The 18,819-nt window shown below is 42.7% G+C and overlaps 1 protein-coding gene across 18 annotated transcripts in view; it reads right to left on the bottom strand.

Moving 5' to 3' along the window:
• MARK3 (microtubule affinity regulating kinase 3) overlaps nucleotides 1-17,013 on the bottom strand; it is a 64,177-nt gene extending 47,164 nt beyond the window's left edge. For 5 of the 18 annotated variants that reach the window (XM_074825190.1, XM_074825193.1, XM_074825191.1 and 2 more), the window contains exons 1-3: nucleotides 16,273-17,012; nucleotides 8,011-8,049; nucleotides 3,300-3,491 (exon numbers count right to left, since the gene is read on the bottom strand). In XM_074825190.1, the coding sequence (XP_074681291.1) occupies nucleotides 3,300-3,491; nucleotides 8,011-8,049; nucleotides 16,273-16,323 (282 nt within the window). In that variant the 5' untranslated portion in view covers nucleotides 16,324-17,012. Of the gene's footprint in view, nucleotides 1-3,299; nucleotides 3,492-8,010; nucleotides 8,050-16,272 lie in introns of all 18 variants that reach the window. The other 13 variants (XM_074825196.1, XM_074825198.1, XM_074825200.1 and 10 more) reach the window with 7 other exon arrangements.
• Between the last annotated feature and the right edge of the window lie 1,806 nt (nucleotides 17,014-18,819).

Genomic DNA, 18,819 nt, shown 5'->3' with positions numbered 1-18,819 from the left:
TCACTAGGAAACTTCAACTTCCTGGCTATTAACTGAACACATGCCTTTAACGAACGGAAGGATCCATGTATTTTTGTTGTGATTCCAGCCACCTCAATAACAGCAAAAGGTAGTTTTATCTTTTAGATTAATTTTGACAAGTATAGAAAACTCGGAGGAAATATCCTTTGATAAATTACAACAGAAAATACACAGCTTAAAGCCAATGAATTAATAAAAGCAGATTTACAATGAAGATTCTTTGTTTCGAAAGGGCAGACAGACTACAAGTAATACTCTCCTAGACAGAGGATCTCAAAGGAGTGTGTTTCCAAACATCAGCTCTAGTGCAGTGAAGCTAACCCTCCCTCCATACCTCTGCAGTGAGCAGAAGGCCACAATTCAACCCCCTCAAGTTAAGCTGATGTTCTGATCACCCCCCAAAGGGCTAAACATTTCTCCCTTTCTGTAATCTGAGCCTGGGCTCTCATAATCCTGCAGACACACTAAAGATGGACACGAAAGAGTCCTGGAACTTACTCCAGTTGGAAACACGAAAGCTGTATCTCAAGCAACAGGAAAATTCATAGGGAAGGACTCCAGATGTAAGGAGATGAGCAATTACCCTAGAAGAATGCTTGAACAAACATACCATCCTCCCAAGAAGTGACAGAAAATTGCTGATCTGCAGCATCATTTAGAAGCTAATCAGCACAGAAATATAAAGAAGGAATTGCCATAAAGTGAACTTGAGCCAGACACTTAAAAGAACATTAAGAATAGCCACATAGATAACAAGGAAAAGATAGTAGGGTTCAAATACATCAAGGATACAACAGAGATAAAAATTTCATTTATGCATGACTCCCAAAACTCAGCATTTTATTTTAGGTTTTGGTACAAAAGATGGAAAAAAGAATAGGAACAAAGGCACGACAGCCAGCAGGAACGAGTGTGTAAAGCAGGAAATCACAAATTCAGGAAGATGAGTGTCGTCTGGCTGAGGCCAGACTGAGAACATTATCCTGGAATTCTTAAGAGTTGCAGGTTTAAAGAAACAAAAAAAGCATTCTTGTAGCACAGATTTCTAACATCTATTAAGAACAAAATGGCAGCACAAGTTTAGAAACTATCACACTTCTTTTTTTTTTCTTAGTAGAGCCATTTACCACAAAATTCTTGAGCTTGAAACTTGTGCAGAAAAAATAGGGAAACAGACAGAAGGGTTAAGCACAACATATTTTCCTACAGTTAATTGTGCTCTATGGAAACACACAAGATATGACTATCTGGACTATTGTAAAGTCTCACCTAGGAGGATGCAGGGAAATTATTGAACCAGATAAGCTGAAATGTCCGCAGAGCTTTATTAATTTAAAAAAAAATGGCTAAAGAGATATCAGGTTGGAAATGAACAAGTAAGAGTTTTTCAAGGACAGGACCTGGGACCAATCTTGTTTAATATCTGTATCAGTGGCCTTGGCACGGGAAGTCAAACCATAACGATTAAGTCTGCTGAAGGAGTTAAGAGGCACCATCAAATAAAATGGAAAACTGATATAATCAACCTTGGAGATGAGTTAGCAAAGAAAGCAAGATTCAACAAAGTACAAGGTGCTGTTGCTGATCACAACCAAAAAACATCATTGTGACAGCCATGAAAAAGGTTAGCACAATCTAAAGATTGATCAGTTAAATACTTCTGTAAGGGCAAGGGTAAATTAATGACACTGGGGAAACTGTTATCCAGAATACTGTGAACAATTCTAATCATACACATCTAAAGTATTTAATTATTATCCATGCTGTACAGTTCACCTATCAAGAAGAGAAACTTTTACTCATATCACAATTTAAAAAAAAAAGTTTAAAATACCTTCAAGATATTCCTATAAAACTAGCTTAATTGTACCCTTCAAAAGATTGCCACTCATTCTAAGTAACCAGGACCAATGGCCATGGCCTGGAAAGTATTTAAGTTCTTAATTGATTGAATGACATCTATTTCATGAGAGTTAAAGAAACTTAGTAATTAAATCTTTCCAAATTTGGCCAAAGATTTTACACTGTCACTTTATTTGTTGAAATTTGAAATAAAAATAATGAACCAGAGGTCAACACACAGTTACGTGCAAGTAGAAGAAAACATAGTTCAATTTTTGCAAAGCACTGTGTGACACACGATACCTACCTCCAACTCATATACCTATAATAAAGGCAAAGAAATACTAACCAAGTACTTGCATTTCCTGTGTTAAGTATCAGTAAAAAGAGGAGGAAACTTAAGTGGAAAGCAATTAACCAAAAACTTTGTCTACAAACTGTCACTAACTTTAACAACAGAAGACAACTGTCGATCACCGGAACTGTTGGCTTAAAAAAAATCCCTCCCAACAATGTTTGCAAAACGATGTCCCCTCTGTTCCTCCTAGTGCTACTGAACTCTTTATTAGCTCAGAAGAAAGAAATTCCCTTAAAGCGCTGCAGTCAGCCACATAGCTTTCTTTAAAAGTCCTTGCCGGTATCGGCAAACATTTACTTCATTGGACAGGTTTGGCAAGAAAAGGTCAACAAGGTGCTTCTCCCTCTTTCAGTACGTAGAGTTGCTATTAGTAAAACAACACCAAGAAGTACCTTCTTGTAACAAGCAAACAGCACTACAGGTCACCAAACCAAGCCATCATTAAGTACAAGTTATTAATTACATTGCAATGGCATGTAGAAACTAATTATGGAGCCAAGTAAGACACTATGAAGATTTACAAGAGAAAGCTTGTCTACACCACACAACACAGAGCAAGACACACAAACCGGCTCTGAACAAACTGGAGTGTCTTCCCAAGGCTGCCCAGCACTGCAGACACTAGCAGAATTCCTGTGAAATGCATTGCTTTGGCAAGAAAATATTGCACTTGGGCTACTCAGACCATAATCGAGAAGATATTAATTCTCATTCCTGACTTCCTCTCCAATACAGCCCTGCAGTGTGCTGTATAGAGACACCAAGAGACAGTCTTTCCAGCAAACTTCTTTAATTGCTATTGGGAATGGAGGATTTAGCAGAGAATTCTAGTAGCACACTTGAACACAATTCAGTTGGACGGGGACTTGTCACAAATACAAATCTAAGAGACCATTTTCAAGAGAAATTGTTTTGTAATCATTACTAAAAAAATAGTTCTCCTTTTCTATTTTTTTCTAGATCAGTGGCAATACCTCTAGTAAAATGTGCTAAATGTTCACAGACTTAGATGATGCTCTTCTAAGAAAACTTTCACACCTACTGCAATTCACTGCTGTTTACACCCATACCACTTTACCTCTCTGCCAGTTAGGATGTGCCTTGCCAGTTTTACTTTTGCAAAATTCCCCTTTCCAATCGTTTTAAGGAGTCTGTAATTTCCAATATGTGGCTGCTCATCTGCGCAGGAAGCTATAGAGTTCCTGCAGCGAGCTCCAGAGCGCCCAGTTCGAGAGGAAACTTCCTGCCGTCCGTCTCCATGGGACGTGTGCTGCAATAAAAACATACACAGATAAGGCTGATAAATAAAAACACATCAATGACAAGAAGCATATAACATTCAAAACCATCAGCAACACCTTTGAAAAAACCTTCAAAGGATCCAACTCAGACTTCAGATTCACGCTGAACTTTGTTCTGATGGCGACAATAAAGAGGTTCCCATTTCATAACACAATATCCATTTCATCACCTGGTAAAGACCAAGTGGAACATCACCTGAACTGCAACAATATTTAAGCATTTTTAAGTAACTTATGTGGACTGCCAGATCAGTTATGGAAAATGGAGGTGTTTGATATTATTTCCCATTTGCATTACTGTGCCTAACTAGAGCAGAAAAGCCTCTGGAAAGAAGACACGAACAAAGCTTTTCCAGAAGTAGACACAGTAAATGAAATGTTCACCTTCACTGGACAGTTTAATACTACCGATAAATAATAAAAGGTTTTTTTTTTTTCTGGTACTAGACTCCTGTTCCTACAAAACCTCATGCCTGAAAACACCCAGGATGGCCTGGAGAACAAGGGAAGAAATCTTACCAAATGCATAGAAACCTCAGATATAATTAGGCTGAGCACCAGTTGCAGAGATCTGAGATACGTCTGCAATCTGTTAAATTCCTTTCACTCAGTTTCCTTGAACAGCTATTAGTTGTAAAAATGAAGGGGGTATATATAATGCCTATAATAATCTTTATTCATTGGATCACATGGCTAAGATAACAGTAAAGTATTTTTTCATTTCCTGACAGCCTGTTTATGAAAGAGCAGGTCCCCTCACGTCCCTTAGTTCTCAACTCATGGTTGAGATCTATACATCAACTTCACTCATTAAAGTATTAGTTAGAAATGCTCAGTAGTCTGCAAATGCGGAGCAAATGTCTGGCTACACAGAAGATGCTAAATTCAGTCATCCCAGAAATCCCAGATCTTGCTCTTCTACTACTACTACTCTTGCTGAAACCCAGAGGGGACAACCAAAAATCTGGCATACAGCAACACACAATCTGAAAATCACTGTAGCATAAGGATGTGAGATCATAACCCGAGAGCTAATAACCATGGTACAGACACAAATGAACAAATCCATGCTTGCATGACACTTGGCAAGTTTCACACTCTATTTAATAACCTGATGTAACCTTGTGACCATATACTCTGGCATCTTAAGTTCCTTGGTTTGTTAATTTGAGTGCAACAGCTGTGATCAAATTATTTTTAAAAACACATTCATTTCATTTAAGAAATACTACTGATAGAAGGCTATGACAACTCTTGGAAAATTGTTTCAATAGTTACTATTTAAAAAAACCACACACACACACTGTGGTGTATATAATGTTTTAGTATACAACTGGCTTTAGCTTCTCCTTACTGCCTGCCTACTGCATTGTCACCAGATTTGTGCTTCCCATATAGGTACTTAATTACTATGATCACATTACCCCTTCACTTTAGTAAGTTTTATATCTATATATATATCCCTAAACAGGCTGCTGTAAGAATGATTAAAGACAAGGAAACATTTCTTGCAGTTCTTTTCAGAACCCTCTCCTATTTTTCCAACATCTTTTTGTGGGGTCCATGCTGGAACTGAACATGCCATACCAACAGTAGGTGTAGTAGGACTAAACACAGAGACTGCATCTTCTGTTCAACACTCCACTGATTTTTACACGGACAGAACCAGCCTTCTTGGCAGAAGACCATCTGTATGTGACCACCTAACACTGACCCTAACTCTTTTTAACAACTATTGCTTCCCATTTCCTTACCACACAAAATGACCTTCATTCCTCATTCCTCACGTGCATGATCTCACATTTGGCTGAAGTGAAATGCAGTTTCCTTACATGCAGGTTATTATGTGTTCCCACTGATTAGCCCACCCTGCCCTATTTAATATGCTAGCAATCTTTACCCTAGTTTTCAAGAGCAGTAGTACGCATTTCTTCCAAACCACTAATAACTGGCACAGGAACAAGAAGCACACCCGTAACAAGATCCAGTAAAAATTCAATGCTTGATAACAATTCATTGTTCTCAACAGTATCTCGAGACCTATAACAACTGGATAACTGTTTATCAATCAATAATTCTCAAGGAGAGGAAGGACAAGAGCAGTTGCCCAGCTGAAGGAACTAGTAAAACCAGTGAAATCCTCTATCAACAATTTCACTATTTTGCATGCCCTCAATGCCAGGATGGTGCTGGTTGTTTAGGCCATCTTAATTATCCCTCTATCTACTGGCACAGCAACGCCAATCCTCTATACTTTCCTAAACTTTGACTTCTAACAAACCTTGCAGCACACAATGCAGAGAACTTCTCTGTCAGCTCCTCTGCTACCTTCTAGTGTCAAATTATTCAGACCAGCTAGAAAAAAGCAGCAACTGCTGATGCTAGATGCTAACATCCTCCCCCACAGTGCTACCCCCAGCAATCAGAGACCGGGATGTTCTGTACAGGTCCATGAAGGTATTTCTTGGATATATTAGAGGAAAGCTCACTTTTAGTTCAAGTACAGCATCCCAGGAATACCGCTGTACTCCTTACACTGCACTTACACCAAGATGATAACCTACCTCAGAAAAAGAAGTGTATCAGAACTATTTAGACTATTGCCCTTTCACACATGGGCATGCAGCACAAGCTAGCTTCAGCAAGAGCCAGCCTGCCTCCAAGCAGGGCTTATTAGCTTAGGCTCTCTAGCAGATAGATTTAACAAGTCGGTTGCTTTTGAACCACACAGCTGACTGAAAACAGAGTATCTGCCATCTGTGCTGTCTCGTGCTTGAATCAATAAACTGTGTTAGACCTGAGCTACCATATGCAGCAGTTGAAATGTGGACATCAGGTACCATGTATTCCCAAACCAGAGAACCTGTGTACAGGTTATTCAGAACTCATCATACTCGTTATATAAACAATATTAGGTAAAAGAAAGATTCTGTTACACTAACAAATTCTATTCCACATAGTAAACCACCCTAGTTAATATATCTTGAGAGCTTCACTGTCCTCTGTTGAGGAATGACTTCTTGTGTCCTATCATTTTTTTCATGCTTTCTAGCTTTGCACTTAAGGGGAGGAATTAACAGCTGTGAACTTATTTGGAATAGCGTTGATAAATTTAACACAATCTCCCTGTACGGAGGTTTGCATTTCCACCCTAACCCAGATTATTTCTTTTCAAGAATATGACCTTTTTAGCTGTGGTTTCTGAATATCAAGCTGTGTGTTCCTAAGCAGTTCAGTTCTCTCCAGCTGACTTGCTCACAGCCGTGTTTTGCTCTGTAGAAATCTGTCCATTTGTAACCGTAACTAATTTGGACTTTATTTCACTTTGCATAAGTAAATCTATTAGCAAGTCCTTCCTCTGTCAAATACAAGATTATTATATTGAACAGAACACAAGCTTTCTAAAAACTGCAGAAAACAGCTTCCCATTTTCAACATGGATTTTCTTTTGTTTATGGAAATGAAGAAAGAGGAGGGCTTGGTAGCATACAGTACTAAAAGGCATAAACTCAAAACTGAGCAAAAGTCTTTCTCCCACCCAAACCATTTTCAAGAAGCCATGATAGGTAGATGGGAAGCTAAATGGTGTAGGCAAAAAGCAAAAATATAGATGGTCCAGGAAAAGTTCAAGTCACACATTGGCTTGTATAGCTTTGGCTGTATTCAGCTACTTCCCAGGGTAGCTTCCTCAGCAAACAGATTAAGAGCTCCAACCTCAGCCTGGAGAAATAGTAACAGCATCTTCTGCTCTCTAAATTGAGATGCAGGTCACTTGTCTTCTCCCAAGCAGGCCCTCAACTCCATGGATTTTGCCTCTGTCACCCCCTGACCCCCAAAGATTCTGTTCAATTTCAGGCTTCTTTCCCAGGTCCACATTCATATGGCTTCAACAAGAAAGGGGGTTTGTCTTAAAAACATAAGATTTAAAACAAGCATGTGTTTATTTGTAGTAAGTCTCCATACATCATGGTAGGTGAGCTGTATCTCCTGGACACGCATTCTGTGTAAGGGTAACACTCGTTCATGACACTCACCATGACTGAGGGATTCCCAAAACACCTGTCTTCATGCAAAGAAAGACCATTATACTGCAGATGGGGAACAGAAGCAAGGAGACTGGGTACTTTGTGTGGCTTCAGGCTAGCCAGAGTCACCATCTCTTTTAAAAGAAAAGTCTCCCGAAATCCACTCATGACAAGAAGGCACTTTCTTCCATATCTTGACATGCATCAGATTCCATTTCAAAGTCTTTTAAATACTTTAAAGAGTTTTTTTCTGCACATAGTAGGAGGGTTCCCTAAAAAACTATCCATTTTCAAGCCAACGTGACAACCTCTCTCATAAACCTCTCTCCTCCTCCTCCCAGCCCCACCCTGGTATTACTCAACCCAGAAGGAAATGGAGTAAAACATCTCCATTTGTGAAAAACCTTACTGTGAGGGACTGAGCCTAAGACCAACTCTATTTGGAATACAACACAAAACCCACCTTTTCGCAAAAGCCTTCCCCCAATGATGAGCCGACATCCTTTCATAGCCAGATAATGATTAGCATGAAGAGAAAGAAAAAGAAAAGAAAAGAAAGTAAAAAGCAAATGAAGTATGAAGGTGCCGATAACTGAAATCTTTTTGGTAGATGTTAGCTTTATCCAGTATCCGTATGACTAGAGATATCTTAACATTCAGAGCATTAGAAACACACACGGCAGAAGATGACTAGTATCAAAGTTCTTATACTGCTTAAGAAGGTGCCAACAGCTGAGAAGAACCTGCAAGAGACAGAATCTGATATCCATTTGAAAAGCTGAAAAAAATTAAGAAATTAGAATGCCCAAGACCTGCAAAAATCCATGTTTATTTACAGTAAGTAGGAAGCTTTCTTTTCTAAAACAAGGAGGACAAACGTTATCAACATTTTTTTAAAAGCATTTATTTTATACAATAGTGAAAACCACCTTCTTATCAGCCAAATGAACTAATAAAATGTAATCTTACAAAAGTCTCTAGGAATGTTTATTACCTTAGCTGTTACCTCATCTTTGTATGAAATACTACGAAGTAATATTATAGAATTTCTTGGGAAGCTGTCAGACCAGTAACAATCATGATAGCCTCACTCGATTCAGCATTTTTAATTATACTGAGAAAAAATTGTACTTAAAGCCTACACCTTACAATGTTAATAATCTAAGCATTCCAGGACACGATGGACATTTGACACACTACATTGCTTCATTACCCTAACTTGGGCACACAACATAAAAATACATTGTAATTTCTGGGTGTGCACTCCCCACCAGCACTCTTACAGAAAAGCTTATCAGGAAACATGTCATAGTTTTTTAAAACACAAAAATATTTTAAATGAAACACGCAAAGGCAAATTTTACTGCAGCCCTTCCTAACAATGTGTTGTATTTTACTTCCCATTTATCATTAACATCTTTAAGAACACGCAGACTGCTGAGTACTACTCAGTGTAAGAGAAAAAAGGTTAGCCCTAGGGGTATTCACAGAGGTAGCGTCTTACTGCACAGATATATCCATGAAACAGCACAGCAGGGTATCCTGCGACTGCTGACGAAGGAATTCTACTGGAAAGTCAAAACACAGACTTACACTTCTGGCAACCACCAAGAGGTGTCACAGCAAACACTCAACCACAATTGTCTATATACCAGTTACTGCTCTGGGAATCCCTAAGTCATCATATATTATAAAATATCACATTATTTTCCTATATTATAGAATAGGAAGACATCAGGTGAAGACATCCTGTATTTATCCTGATTTTACTTCCCTCCTACCACTGACCACGGCACAAACCAGGACACGGAGCAAAGTCGATTTTGTCACACTCAGTATGCCCATGCTGATGTTTGCATAACCAATTCTTTGGTTCCAGCACATATAATTAAAAGGCAGTTTTTAGACTAGCTCGCTACATAATCAATCTTAAGGCTGAACAGTCATGGCTTCCATCTCATGAAATTTTAAATGATGTCCTACAAAAGAAAATGCTATCCAATGTGGTGCTAAAGTTACCAATCCATGAAGGCAGATTTATTCACTGAAGTGTGCTACAGCCCTACCATTATGAATGCTGTGATCGAGTGGAACAACTGAGAGGGTCAGAATTCAGCAAGGGAGACAAACAGACCTTCTAGAAATACATTATAGCTGGTAAGGGAGAGAAAACACTAATTTGGATGCTTCCGTTGTCAAAAGGTGAAGAATTCACTGTGCAATTCGCAGCCTACTGTAGTACTCATTCATTTAACCAGTGTGACACTTCATGAAAACGAGTGGTTAGTTTAATCAGGTCATATTTGTCAAACAACCAGTTTAAAGGGAGAACCTGAAGAGTAAATAGAGTTTTTAGCACACACAGGCTATACCTCTGAACACACATTCCTAATTCTCCCTAAACTCAGTAGGGAAGGCAAAACAAAGGAAAAAAACCAGAAGTAACAGTCAGGACAAGGCAGCTACAGCTCAAACCAAGCACAGCAGTGCAACTCTCTAGACTGGGCATCCTGATGAAGGCAGACTGTATGGACTGACATACAGGAGACTCACTTGGCAGAGGGAGCATTACTACCCAAAGTAACACTTTGCACACTCACAATTCTGGCCACAGACCAGCAGTGGGAAGAGCTAGTGACAACTGCACCACTGCCCTGAAGACCAGGGCGGGAGAGCGCCGACAGCAAAGCACCAACAGCCTTCAGCAAAGGAAGGATGCTCCTCTTCACAGACATACAGGGTCTGGCCCAGGAGTCCTTTCCATGTACAAACGCTACAGCCTCTGCTGATGTATTTGACATCATTTGGTTCATACTCTATACAGCATATGAAAGAGAGTGAATCTGTAATTCCATGATTAGCACCGAACAACACAACAGTGAAGAAATCCTGCTTATATAATCAAAAAGATAAGTCTGGTGCCGGTTAGAAAAGCTTTTTAAAAGCTCTTTTGTTGCTTCACATTATCAAGATCTGACATTCATCATATCTTTCCAGCCAAAGTTTCTTTACTGCTGATTAAAATGGATATTTATTGACATCAGCCTGGGGAATAATAGCTGAAGAGCCAACCATATTCTATTCTTCATCAACAATACTGCCAACTAAGTTGTTTCCAGAATCATCACTGTCAGTAATTACATGCTAAACAAAAAAAACCTCACGGTTGATTTTCAAAGACCACATTGAGCTTGCAGATAGAAAACTTTGTTTAGGCTTTAACCCTGCAGGAACAAATTTTATTTGAAAGTTAATTTTTGTTTATATGTATATATACACACACAGAGCTCAACAAGTTGCTGCTTTACAGGCCAAGAATTCTTCTTAACCCAAGGGTTTCATCCAGGAGACTGACTGGAGTGTTATCACAGGTGTACTCAGTACCTTTCAGGTTTATGTTTTATGAGTAATGAGCATCTATTCATCATGTGTTCTGAAGATTTTTAGTGTCAAATGATCTCTACACTAAGCAGAGCCAACCTGAATATGCCATGAGCCTGAATAAAAAAAGTGACCTCCATTTTTGATCTGGCTGACATCCATGAGGCAGCATTAACTTCACTTGAGAAGAGGAAGTTGCAGACACATGCTACTTATATGAAATGGAGATGTGGAGAGACAAATGCCTCCACTCTTAGAATTCCTTTGACTTGAGTCACCTGAGACATGTAGTCAACAGGAATTGTCCGCTCACATCAACACGAATATGTCTTTTGACTAGAATTAAAATGGATAATCAAGCAGGTTATTAGGTGAGTGGGTAAGAAAGTCTAGGAAGACATCTACAAAGTTTAGTGTACTAAATCCCGTATTTCTTCATTTATTTTCTTTCAGTAATTTCTGTACTTGTGCTCTGTTTTTCAGATTGCTACTTCTAAGGCAACAATTTAAGTCATGTTCAGTAGTGCTAATAAAATATATTACCTAAGTCTGACTTTTTAACAACTTCTGGAGTGAGGTCCTGTAGCTTAGTTTTTCTGAGTTACTGAAATAATGTAACAAAGTCAAAAAAGAAGGTTGCTTCCTGGAGCAGAACACCACAATTTGTGAAAGGTGCACCACTGCAGTTACACAGCTCTGTAGCTGTGGCACAACTCATGTTATCTTAGCCCTAGGGTGCTGTGCTATGACTAGCTTAAATCAAACCAAACCAAAAATAGTAAGAAACATTTCTAGCTTTCCCCACCTGAACCGGACATTCCCATCCTCTCCTCTGTGTCAGTATTTGCAGCCACACACAATGGGAATAAACGCACTTTTCTTAAGGGTTTGTTCCAGTCAGCTCAGAGAGCTGACCAGACTCGTCGTACAGCCCCGCAGTAATTAGTGCTGGCATAAACCGCAGGTGGGAAGAGGCAGCCAAGGCTGACACCCCCAGCAGCCTCCTATCAGTTCGAGCTGACAGTGAAACCAAATGATTAAACAACACAGCACAGGCTGTTTAGCAGAACTGAAGAATGAAACTTCTCACTTCAAAATGTGAAAATACTAGCAGTCAGGGACTCACAATGTCACACAACCTAATCAGGTATTTTCTGAGTACAAACACAGTACAGGACCTATCAGGCATCCCAGGCAGTATGAAATGCACAAAAAGCATTTTCCTGCTCTGTGAAAGTTTGGAATTAAAAAACACATCCCAGATTAATTCCTAAAACATATTTTATTTCTAATTATTTTGTCACCTTCAACTAATTTAATTCAAACCAGAACATTTATGACAACTGGTGAAAAATATGGAAGAACATAGATGGTCCCTGTAGAAGAAAACCTACCAGAACTCTTGGCCACAGGCATGCTCCCCTCCTCAGCCCCTTCTTTAAAAAAAAAAAACACCACAAACCAAAACACCAGGATTTCACGCTACGGAAGAAAGCATTCCGATTACAGATCTATTTGTAATAGGAGAAGACTGATAAATAATATATAGAATAATGTGAGCTTGCATATTTGTCTGCAAATGCTCTACTGCATTTCACAGCTAATTGGTAATAAACCAAGACGTACTGCACTAGCCTTCACAGTATCTTAAAAGTAGATTTTTGAACCTAACCCTGCCTTTACTAAGCCTTTTTAAATTAAAAAAAAAAAAGATACTTTTACTGCACAGAATCCTTTTGTATAGGCTTGTACAAGCACAGTTGCCATCACACTGGCGTTTTTCAATAGCAAATTTTTCACATTAGGCACAGTCATGGAGATAAGAGTATATTTTAGTCTCGCTTTTCCTCAAATTATTTAAATTTTTAATTTGGATTGGCTTGCAGTACCAACACACTCAAAATGGTTACCTTTTTTCCCCAAAAAACCACAGCTGTGCAACGAACACAGAGGTTCAAACTCAACTGTTTAGTCTAAGATTTTTCTTTTCGATTTCACGCTCTTTAAAAAAAAACATCTACCAACCTCCATACCACCCGTATTTCCTTGTTTCTATCTACAGTTTGCTATCATCTTCCCACTCTTTGGGAATTTTTTAAAATGAGTATTTGTCCTACTCCCCACAATCTTGTTCCTTCTCCTATTTCTTTGTCACTTGTACTTCATCCTGCCATATGCACATTCTTCTGTGTCTCCTCTTCTGTTTTCCACCATCTATCTTCCTTTCCCATTGTGCTTCCACACTCTTCCTCCATCTTCTCTCACTTCCTCCTCATCACTAGTAAAACAGGTTCACTCATTCTTCTGTCACCTAAAGATCCTTCTTCAGCGTCTACTCTGTCTCCCAGTTTTGGATAAAGGAGGTCTCTGCTGCCTCTTGCTTTTTCTCCCACATGCAGGACATAATTCTGAAGAAGATAGAAAAGACCTGATCCTCTCATTCACTTTTGTCCCCTAAGCAGCTGGCAGCCATTGCTGCACAAGACATGGCCAGTGAGGAGCTGCTGTACCTTCGTGGTGAGAAGCCAGCCCATCACAGGCCAACAGCCAGCTTCCAACTGTCCAAGTGTGAAGTTCCTATGATCACAGATCATCTGGGATGCCTTTCCTCTCAAAACCAGGTGACTCGGAGCCAAATTCTTTAATCTCAAAGGCACTAAAGGCTCGATAGCTGTGAGTGGCTTTTGGGGAAAGTCACTGTGACAGTATTTCCACTTCAGCAGTACATGTCTCAATAAGAAGTGGTATACACTGCCTTAAAAAAAAAAAAGAAATCAAGTACTGACAATTAGACCTTGTCTATTCAACAGGAGTTGCCAACCGCTGAACGTGGTTAACTGCAAGCACAGACAATGATAATTTACGCTCACCGTCATTCTGGAGGCTAACTTCATTTTCAAAACTGCAAGTATAGGCATGGATAAGCTATGATCAGCACGCTTCAACCAGATTCAACACCAGCCAAGCCTTTGTCAGCAGTGGTAACCTTTCAAGCAGAGAGAAGGCATTAAGGGGGTCCACAACCATGGCCCAAAGGCTAGCTGAATACCTTGGCACCTCTTAAGCCTCTTCCCACCTGAGCTTCAAAGAGTTCCATGAATATTAACTGGTTGGACTTCTATTAGGTGAATGACAATTAAGGGCTCAATTTACCTGCCAACAGAATACACCCAGCTTTGGGGTGAAAGAACAGGTAGTTGAAGTATCAAAAACGTCCCATTTGGTATTAAAAGAGGCACCTGGCATTTACAGCTGTAGGGGTAATTCAGACAGACTAAATGTCAGATTTAAATTTAGTTTTAAGCAAGGCTGAACAGAATACATTTCTGTGAATTTCTAGATAGCTGGTGGCCAGAAGACCAAAGACAGCTTCTTGAGGGATACAGTATTGTACTGGGAGGTTGGTTCAATAGATTTGGCAAGTATTTGGATTAATCACTCCCTGTCAATATCACTACCTAAAGGTATTTCTGTGGTCACCAGCCCAGATTACAGCAGTTGAAAAATATGCCTTAACCTAAACCTAAGGCAATTCATCTGCAAGCAAGACAATCCATGTATGTTACATCATGTGGATTACTAAAGAGAAGTGTTAGACCAATATTTTGAAGTGAGAACAAGGTGCCCTAAGTGGAAGACATGTAAAAATCTAACTTCAAGTGCTAGAACACACAGCTTGTGAATAATGTATTTCCTCAAGCACATACTAAGTCTTTCCACCGTTAAGCTATCCATAATAGAGTTTGAATTAATTACATTAGAGAACCTGATCTGAACACTTTCTAAAACAATTTACTGGGTGGCCTCCACACATATACATGGCGCTTGAAAACCTCAGTCAGGTTTGCTTATAGACTAAAACAATTATCCAGATAAACTCTGTATAGTATTCTGTAGAGTATGCTACAACTTCAACTCTCCCCATGGCATAGGAAGGGCTGCATAATATTTTAATTATTTTCTTCCACAAGGCAGGAAGCTCATTGAAATTTTACAACCAAATATGCTTAGTTGGCTTTTTGCTCAATACAGCCCTTAGCCTGCAGGTTGCATCTAGTGCTAAAACAAATAAAGATCACAGAAGTTAGAAGTGCCTATTATGTCAATAAAATCTAAATCCCTAGTAATGCAGTAATTGTTCCATGCAGCATGTTTTCTAACGCTTTGTCTGGTCTTGTTTTAAACAATGGGGCTACCACTTTTCTTGGACTGTTTATGGTCTGGAACAATCCAACAGTTTTTCCTGATCTTTAACCAAAGTTTCCACTTTTTATGCCCATCCAAAACATAAGAAGCCCTTGCAAAAAAAGCTCCTCTGTCAAGCTTAGCATCTATCTTCTAAAGAATATCAGATAGCCTTTACAGAAAGCTGGATACAAAGTTCACTGATCGACTCATTTTATACTAGAGTGAATGACAACTCCCTTCTGTTTATCGTTTGGGGACTATGCAGAAAAACGGTTAGACAGGATACACCAGGATCAAGTTTTAACTTAAAAGAAATACAGTTCCTATCTGCAGAAAGGGAGTCTCCTACTGAGCTTCATTTGTGGCTATCTGCTCATGTGGTAGGACTACTTTTTTTTTTTTTCCTTTCTTCCTTTAGCATACGACCTGTGCGATTGTTAATACAGTGTTTGACTCAATCTTGTAAATAAAACATCAATTCTTAAACCCTGGCTTTATTAAGGGGGGGGAAAAAAAAAAAAAGGAGGAGGAAAGGAGGAACAGGGTCTTATCTAGAAGGTAATTCCAATAAAGAAACCCTTTTAATGTCATCTGAACAGGTGACTAGTCTAACAGCATCATTATCATCGAGAACCCTGCAAATTAAGCAGGGAAGAGGCCTATTATCTAGGTCACCCAGCCCACCCCTACCAAAGCAGAATTACTCCCATCCATTTACCGGAGGTTTATTCGGCTGCTTTTAGTAATAAGTTTGCACATAAGGAGAAGACAGCAGCCCACCAGGACCCCCCTCCCCACCGCGGATCTTCTCTCCCCCGTTACTAACATAACCAACCCGATCCTCGCCGCCGGAGATACCCCAATAAAGCGTCAGAGAGGGGACACCGGGTTTGGGGGAGGGATGCCCGCAAACGCTACTGCACAGGCGAACCGTGCGGTGGGGGCCTTGAAAAATAATTTAAAATAAATCGGTAATTTGGGCACAGTACGAGCGGCAAGAGGTTCATGACAGCTCTCCGCAGGGCGATGCCCTTTCCCCCCCCCCCGCTTGGCCGGGGCCCGGTGCCCCCGGGCCGCGCCCCGACGGGCGCCCCCAGAGCCGGCGGCGCCAGGGGAGGGGACGCGGGCCGGTCCCCCCGCGGCCGGCGGTACTCACGTTCTCGGTGTCGCGCTCGTTCACCGTGGGCAATGGAGTCCGAGTGGACATTTTACTTCACTCGGGCGGCCGCGCTGCCCGCGACGGCGGCGCGCACACACACACACACGGGCCCCCGGGCCGGGCTGCGCGTCTGCTCGGAGATGGTGGTCGCAGGGAGCCACCATGAAGGACGAGGTGGCTGGCGGGGGGCGGCGTCGCGTCGGTGCCCCCCACCCTCCGGCGGCGCCCCACGCCCGAGCTAGATCCCCCTCAGGGAACGGAGCGGCCTCGCCCCCTCCGAGTCCTCCGGGCTCATCCTACAGCCAGGCCGGGGTCCGCGGGGGTCAGCAGCGGGGAGAGGGGCGCCTCATCAAGCGGGGAGGGATGGAGCCGGGGGAAGGGAGGCGGCGAGGGAGCGGCTCCGGGGTGTGCGGGGAGGGAAACGCAGGGCGGGCGGGGAGGAGGAGGAGGCGGCAGCGGGGCGCCGCGCAGCCCGGCTGCTCTGCCGGCCCCTCTCCGCTGCAGCCGGGGCACGGCGGTTAGCGCAGGCCCGCGCCGAGGGGGCTCCCCTCTCCTTCCCCCGCCGCGGCCCCGCTTCACCGGGCCGCCGCTGGCATCCCGGCCCGCCTCTGCCCGCCCGCCCCAGGCTCCGAGAAGGCCGGCACCCCGCGGGCCGCGGCCGGGCTGGGGAAGCTGGGTGGCTGCCCGACGCTCGCCTGCCTGCCCCCCGCCCCTCCGCCGCTCCCGGACGAGCCAAGATGGCCGCCCGGCTTCCTCCGCGCCGAGCCCAGCTCCGACATGAACCGGAAGGGCCCGCCCCCCGCCCGGCCGCGCCGGGGAGGCCGGCGCCGGCGGCTTGTTGCTAGGGCCCGCGGCGGGGCGGGGCGGGGCGGGGGGCCGGTAGGCAACCGGGGCAGGGCCCCTCCTGGTGTGGCGAGCCCCCTCGCCGTCCTCCGGGGATCGGTTAGCTGGCGCCCTGCCCGTCCCCGACAGGGCTCGGCCGCCTTTCGCCCCCCGGAGCAGCCCCGGGGCGGCGCGTCCGGGAGCGGTGTGGGGGGGTGGGGGTGTCTCCGAAACAGGCCCTCGGGGAGCTGCGGGACCCCTGGGGCGGCCGGGGGTGAGAGGAGAAACGGTGTGAGGAGGGGCGGGGAGCTCGGGTGTCGGGGGGCACCGTGGGGCAGAGGGGAGGAAGCCGCAGGAGAAATGGCAGCATCTCCTCCTTGGGGAGCCAGCCCTCGGCCGGAGAAGGGACGCGGGGCCAGGCCCTGCTGCCCGCTCACAGCCACGAGCAGGAACACTAACGTGTAGTTCCAGAAATGTGTCTGCTGTGCAGCGGCGGCCAGCGTTTGGTCCGCAGGTCTTCTTCTGCCAAAGCATGTCTTCCCTTTTCTTGGACTTGGCCAACCAGAAGATGGTGTGTGGTAAAGAAAGGAACTCACACCTGGGGGGTCTGAGGCTGGTGTTGGCAGCTCTCACCTGCTGCAGTCAGGCGTCCAGAAAGTGTCCCAGCACTGCGTTTTCATACCAACTGGGTGCTTTGTTCATTTGGTGGAGGAGGGTGGAAGCCTGGGCTATCAAAACATGCTTCATGTATCCAGTCGTTACTCTGCACAATCATTTTTAAGTGTACAAGGAAGATCTCGGTATAGTTATGAGTAGATCTAATGATGAATTAAAAATGAGAAGGAGAAGTAACTTGTGTTTATTCATCATATAGGTGGCTTAGAAACAAATCTGGTTTTTACAGAGAAAATACGAGCCTCGGTAGAAAAAAAAGGTAGATCTGGTGGGATTTGTAGAAACTTGGCACCTCTGGGGATCTGGCAGCCTAGAGATAACATTTTGTCTTTCTAAAGCATAGTTTATCTGACAAAGTTTATGTCTCTTACAAATATTTACCAGCTTAGCCTTGAAATCCATCCTACAATGTAGGTAATATTTTCCTCACTTTTAGAGACGTGAGCAAGGAAAGATAGCCTTTGAAGACCACCCAATAAATAAGTTGCTTGTCTGTTACTTCATCATCAGGACTACAAAATGCTCCACAACACCTGACCTGCAGGAGGAGAAACCCAGTAGACTTGCATGGCGTCTTATCTTCCTTCCTTGCTCTCAAGCTAACGCCTTGCTCTGTGTCAATGACAGGAATTTTGGATTTGAATAGTTGCCTCTTGTGCAAGTGATCTGTATTTCTGTATGTACTATGTGTCCATGTATGTATATGCGCAGACGGTGCATACTCGTAGTGGAGCCGCTCTCTCTGAGTAGCGGGCAGGACCCTTTGCACAGAGAAGGGAGTGGGATTGCCTCTATCTGGCTTGCCAAGGTCAGTCACGAAGTCTGAAGCGAAGCCAGGAAAAGTATCCAGATCTCCTGACTGCTTTTGCCACAGGGCTGCTGCTTCATCTTTTTCTTTTCGGTTGCCAGTAGAATATGTTCTTTATAATGTGTTTGTAAAAATTTGTAACTGACTTATGACAGTGTCAGAAAAAGGGTAAAAAATAGTCAGAAGTTTACTTGGGTTGTTAACCAGACTAATGCTCTCCCCCTGCACTCGTGGGCACT

This window comes from Strix aluco, chromosome 4 (assembly GCF_031877795.1).
Source record: "Strix aluco isolate bStrAlu1 chromosome 4, bStrAlu1.hap1, whole genome shotgun sequence".
Classification (NCBI taxonomy): domain Eukaryota; kingdom Metazoa; phylum Chordata; class Aves; order Strigiformes; family Strigidae; genus Strix; species Strix aluco.
This window is presented reverse-complemented; position numbering and strand designations above follow the sequence as displayed.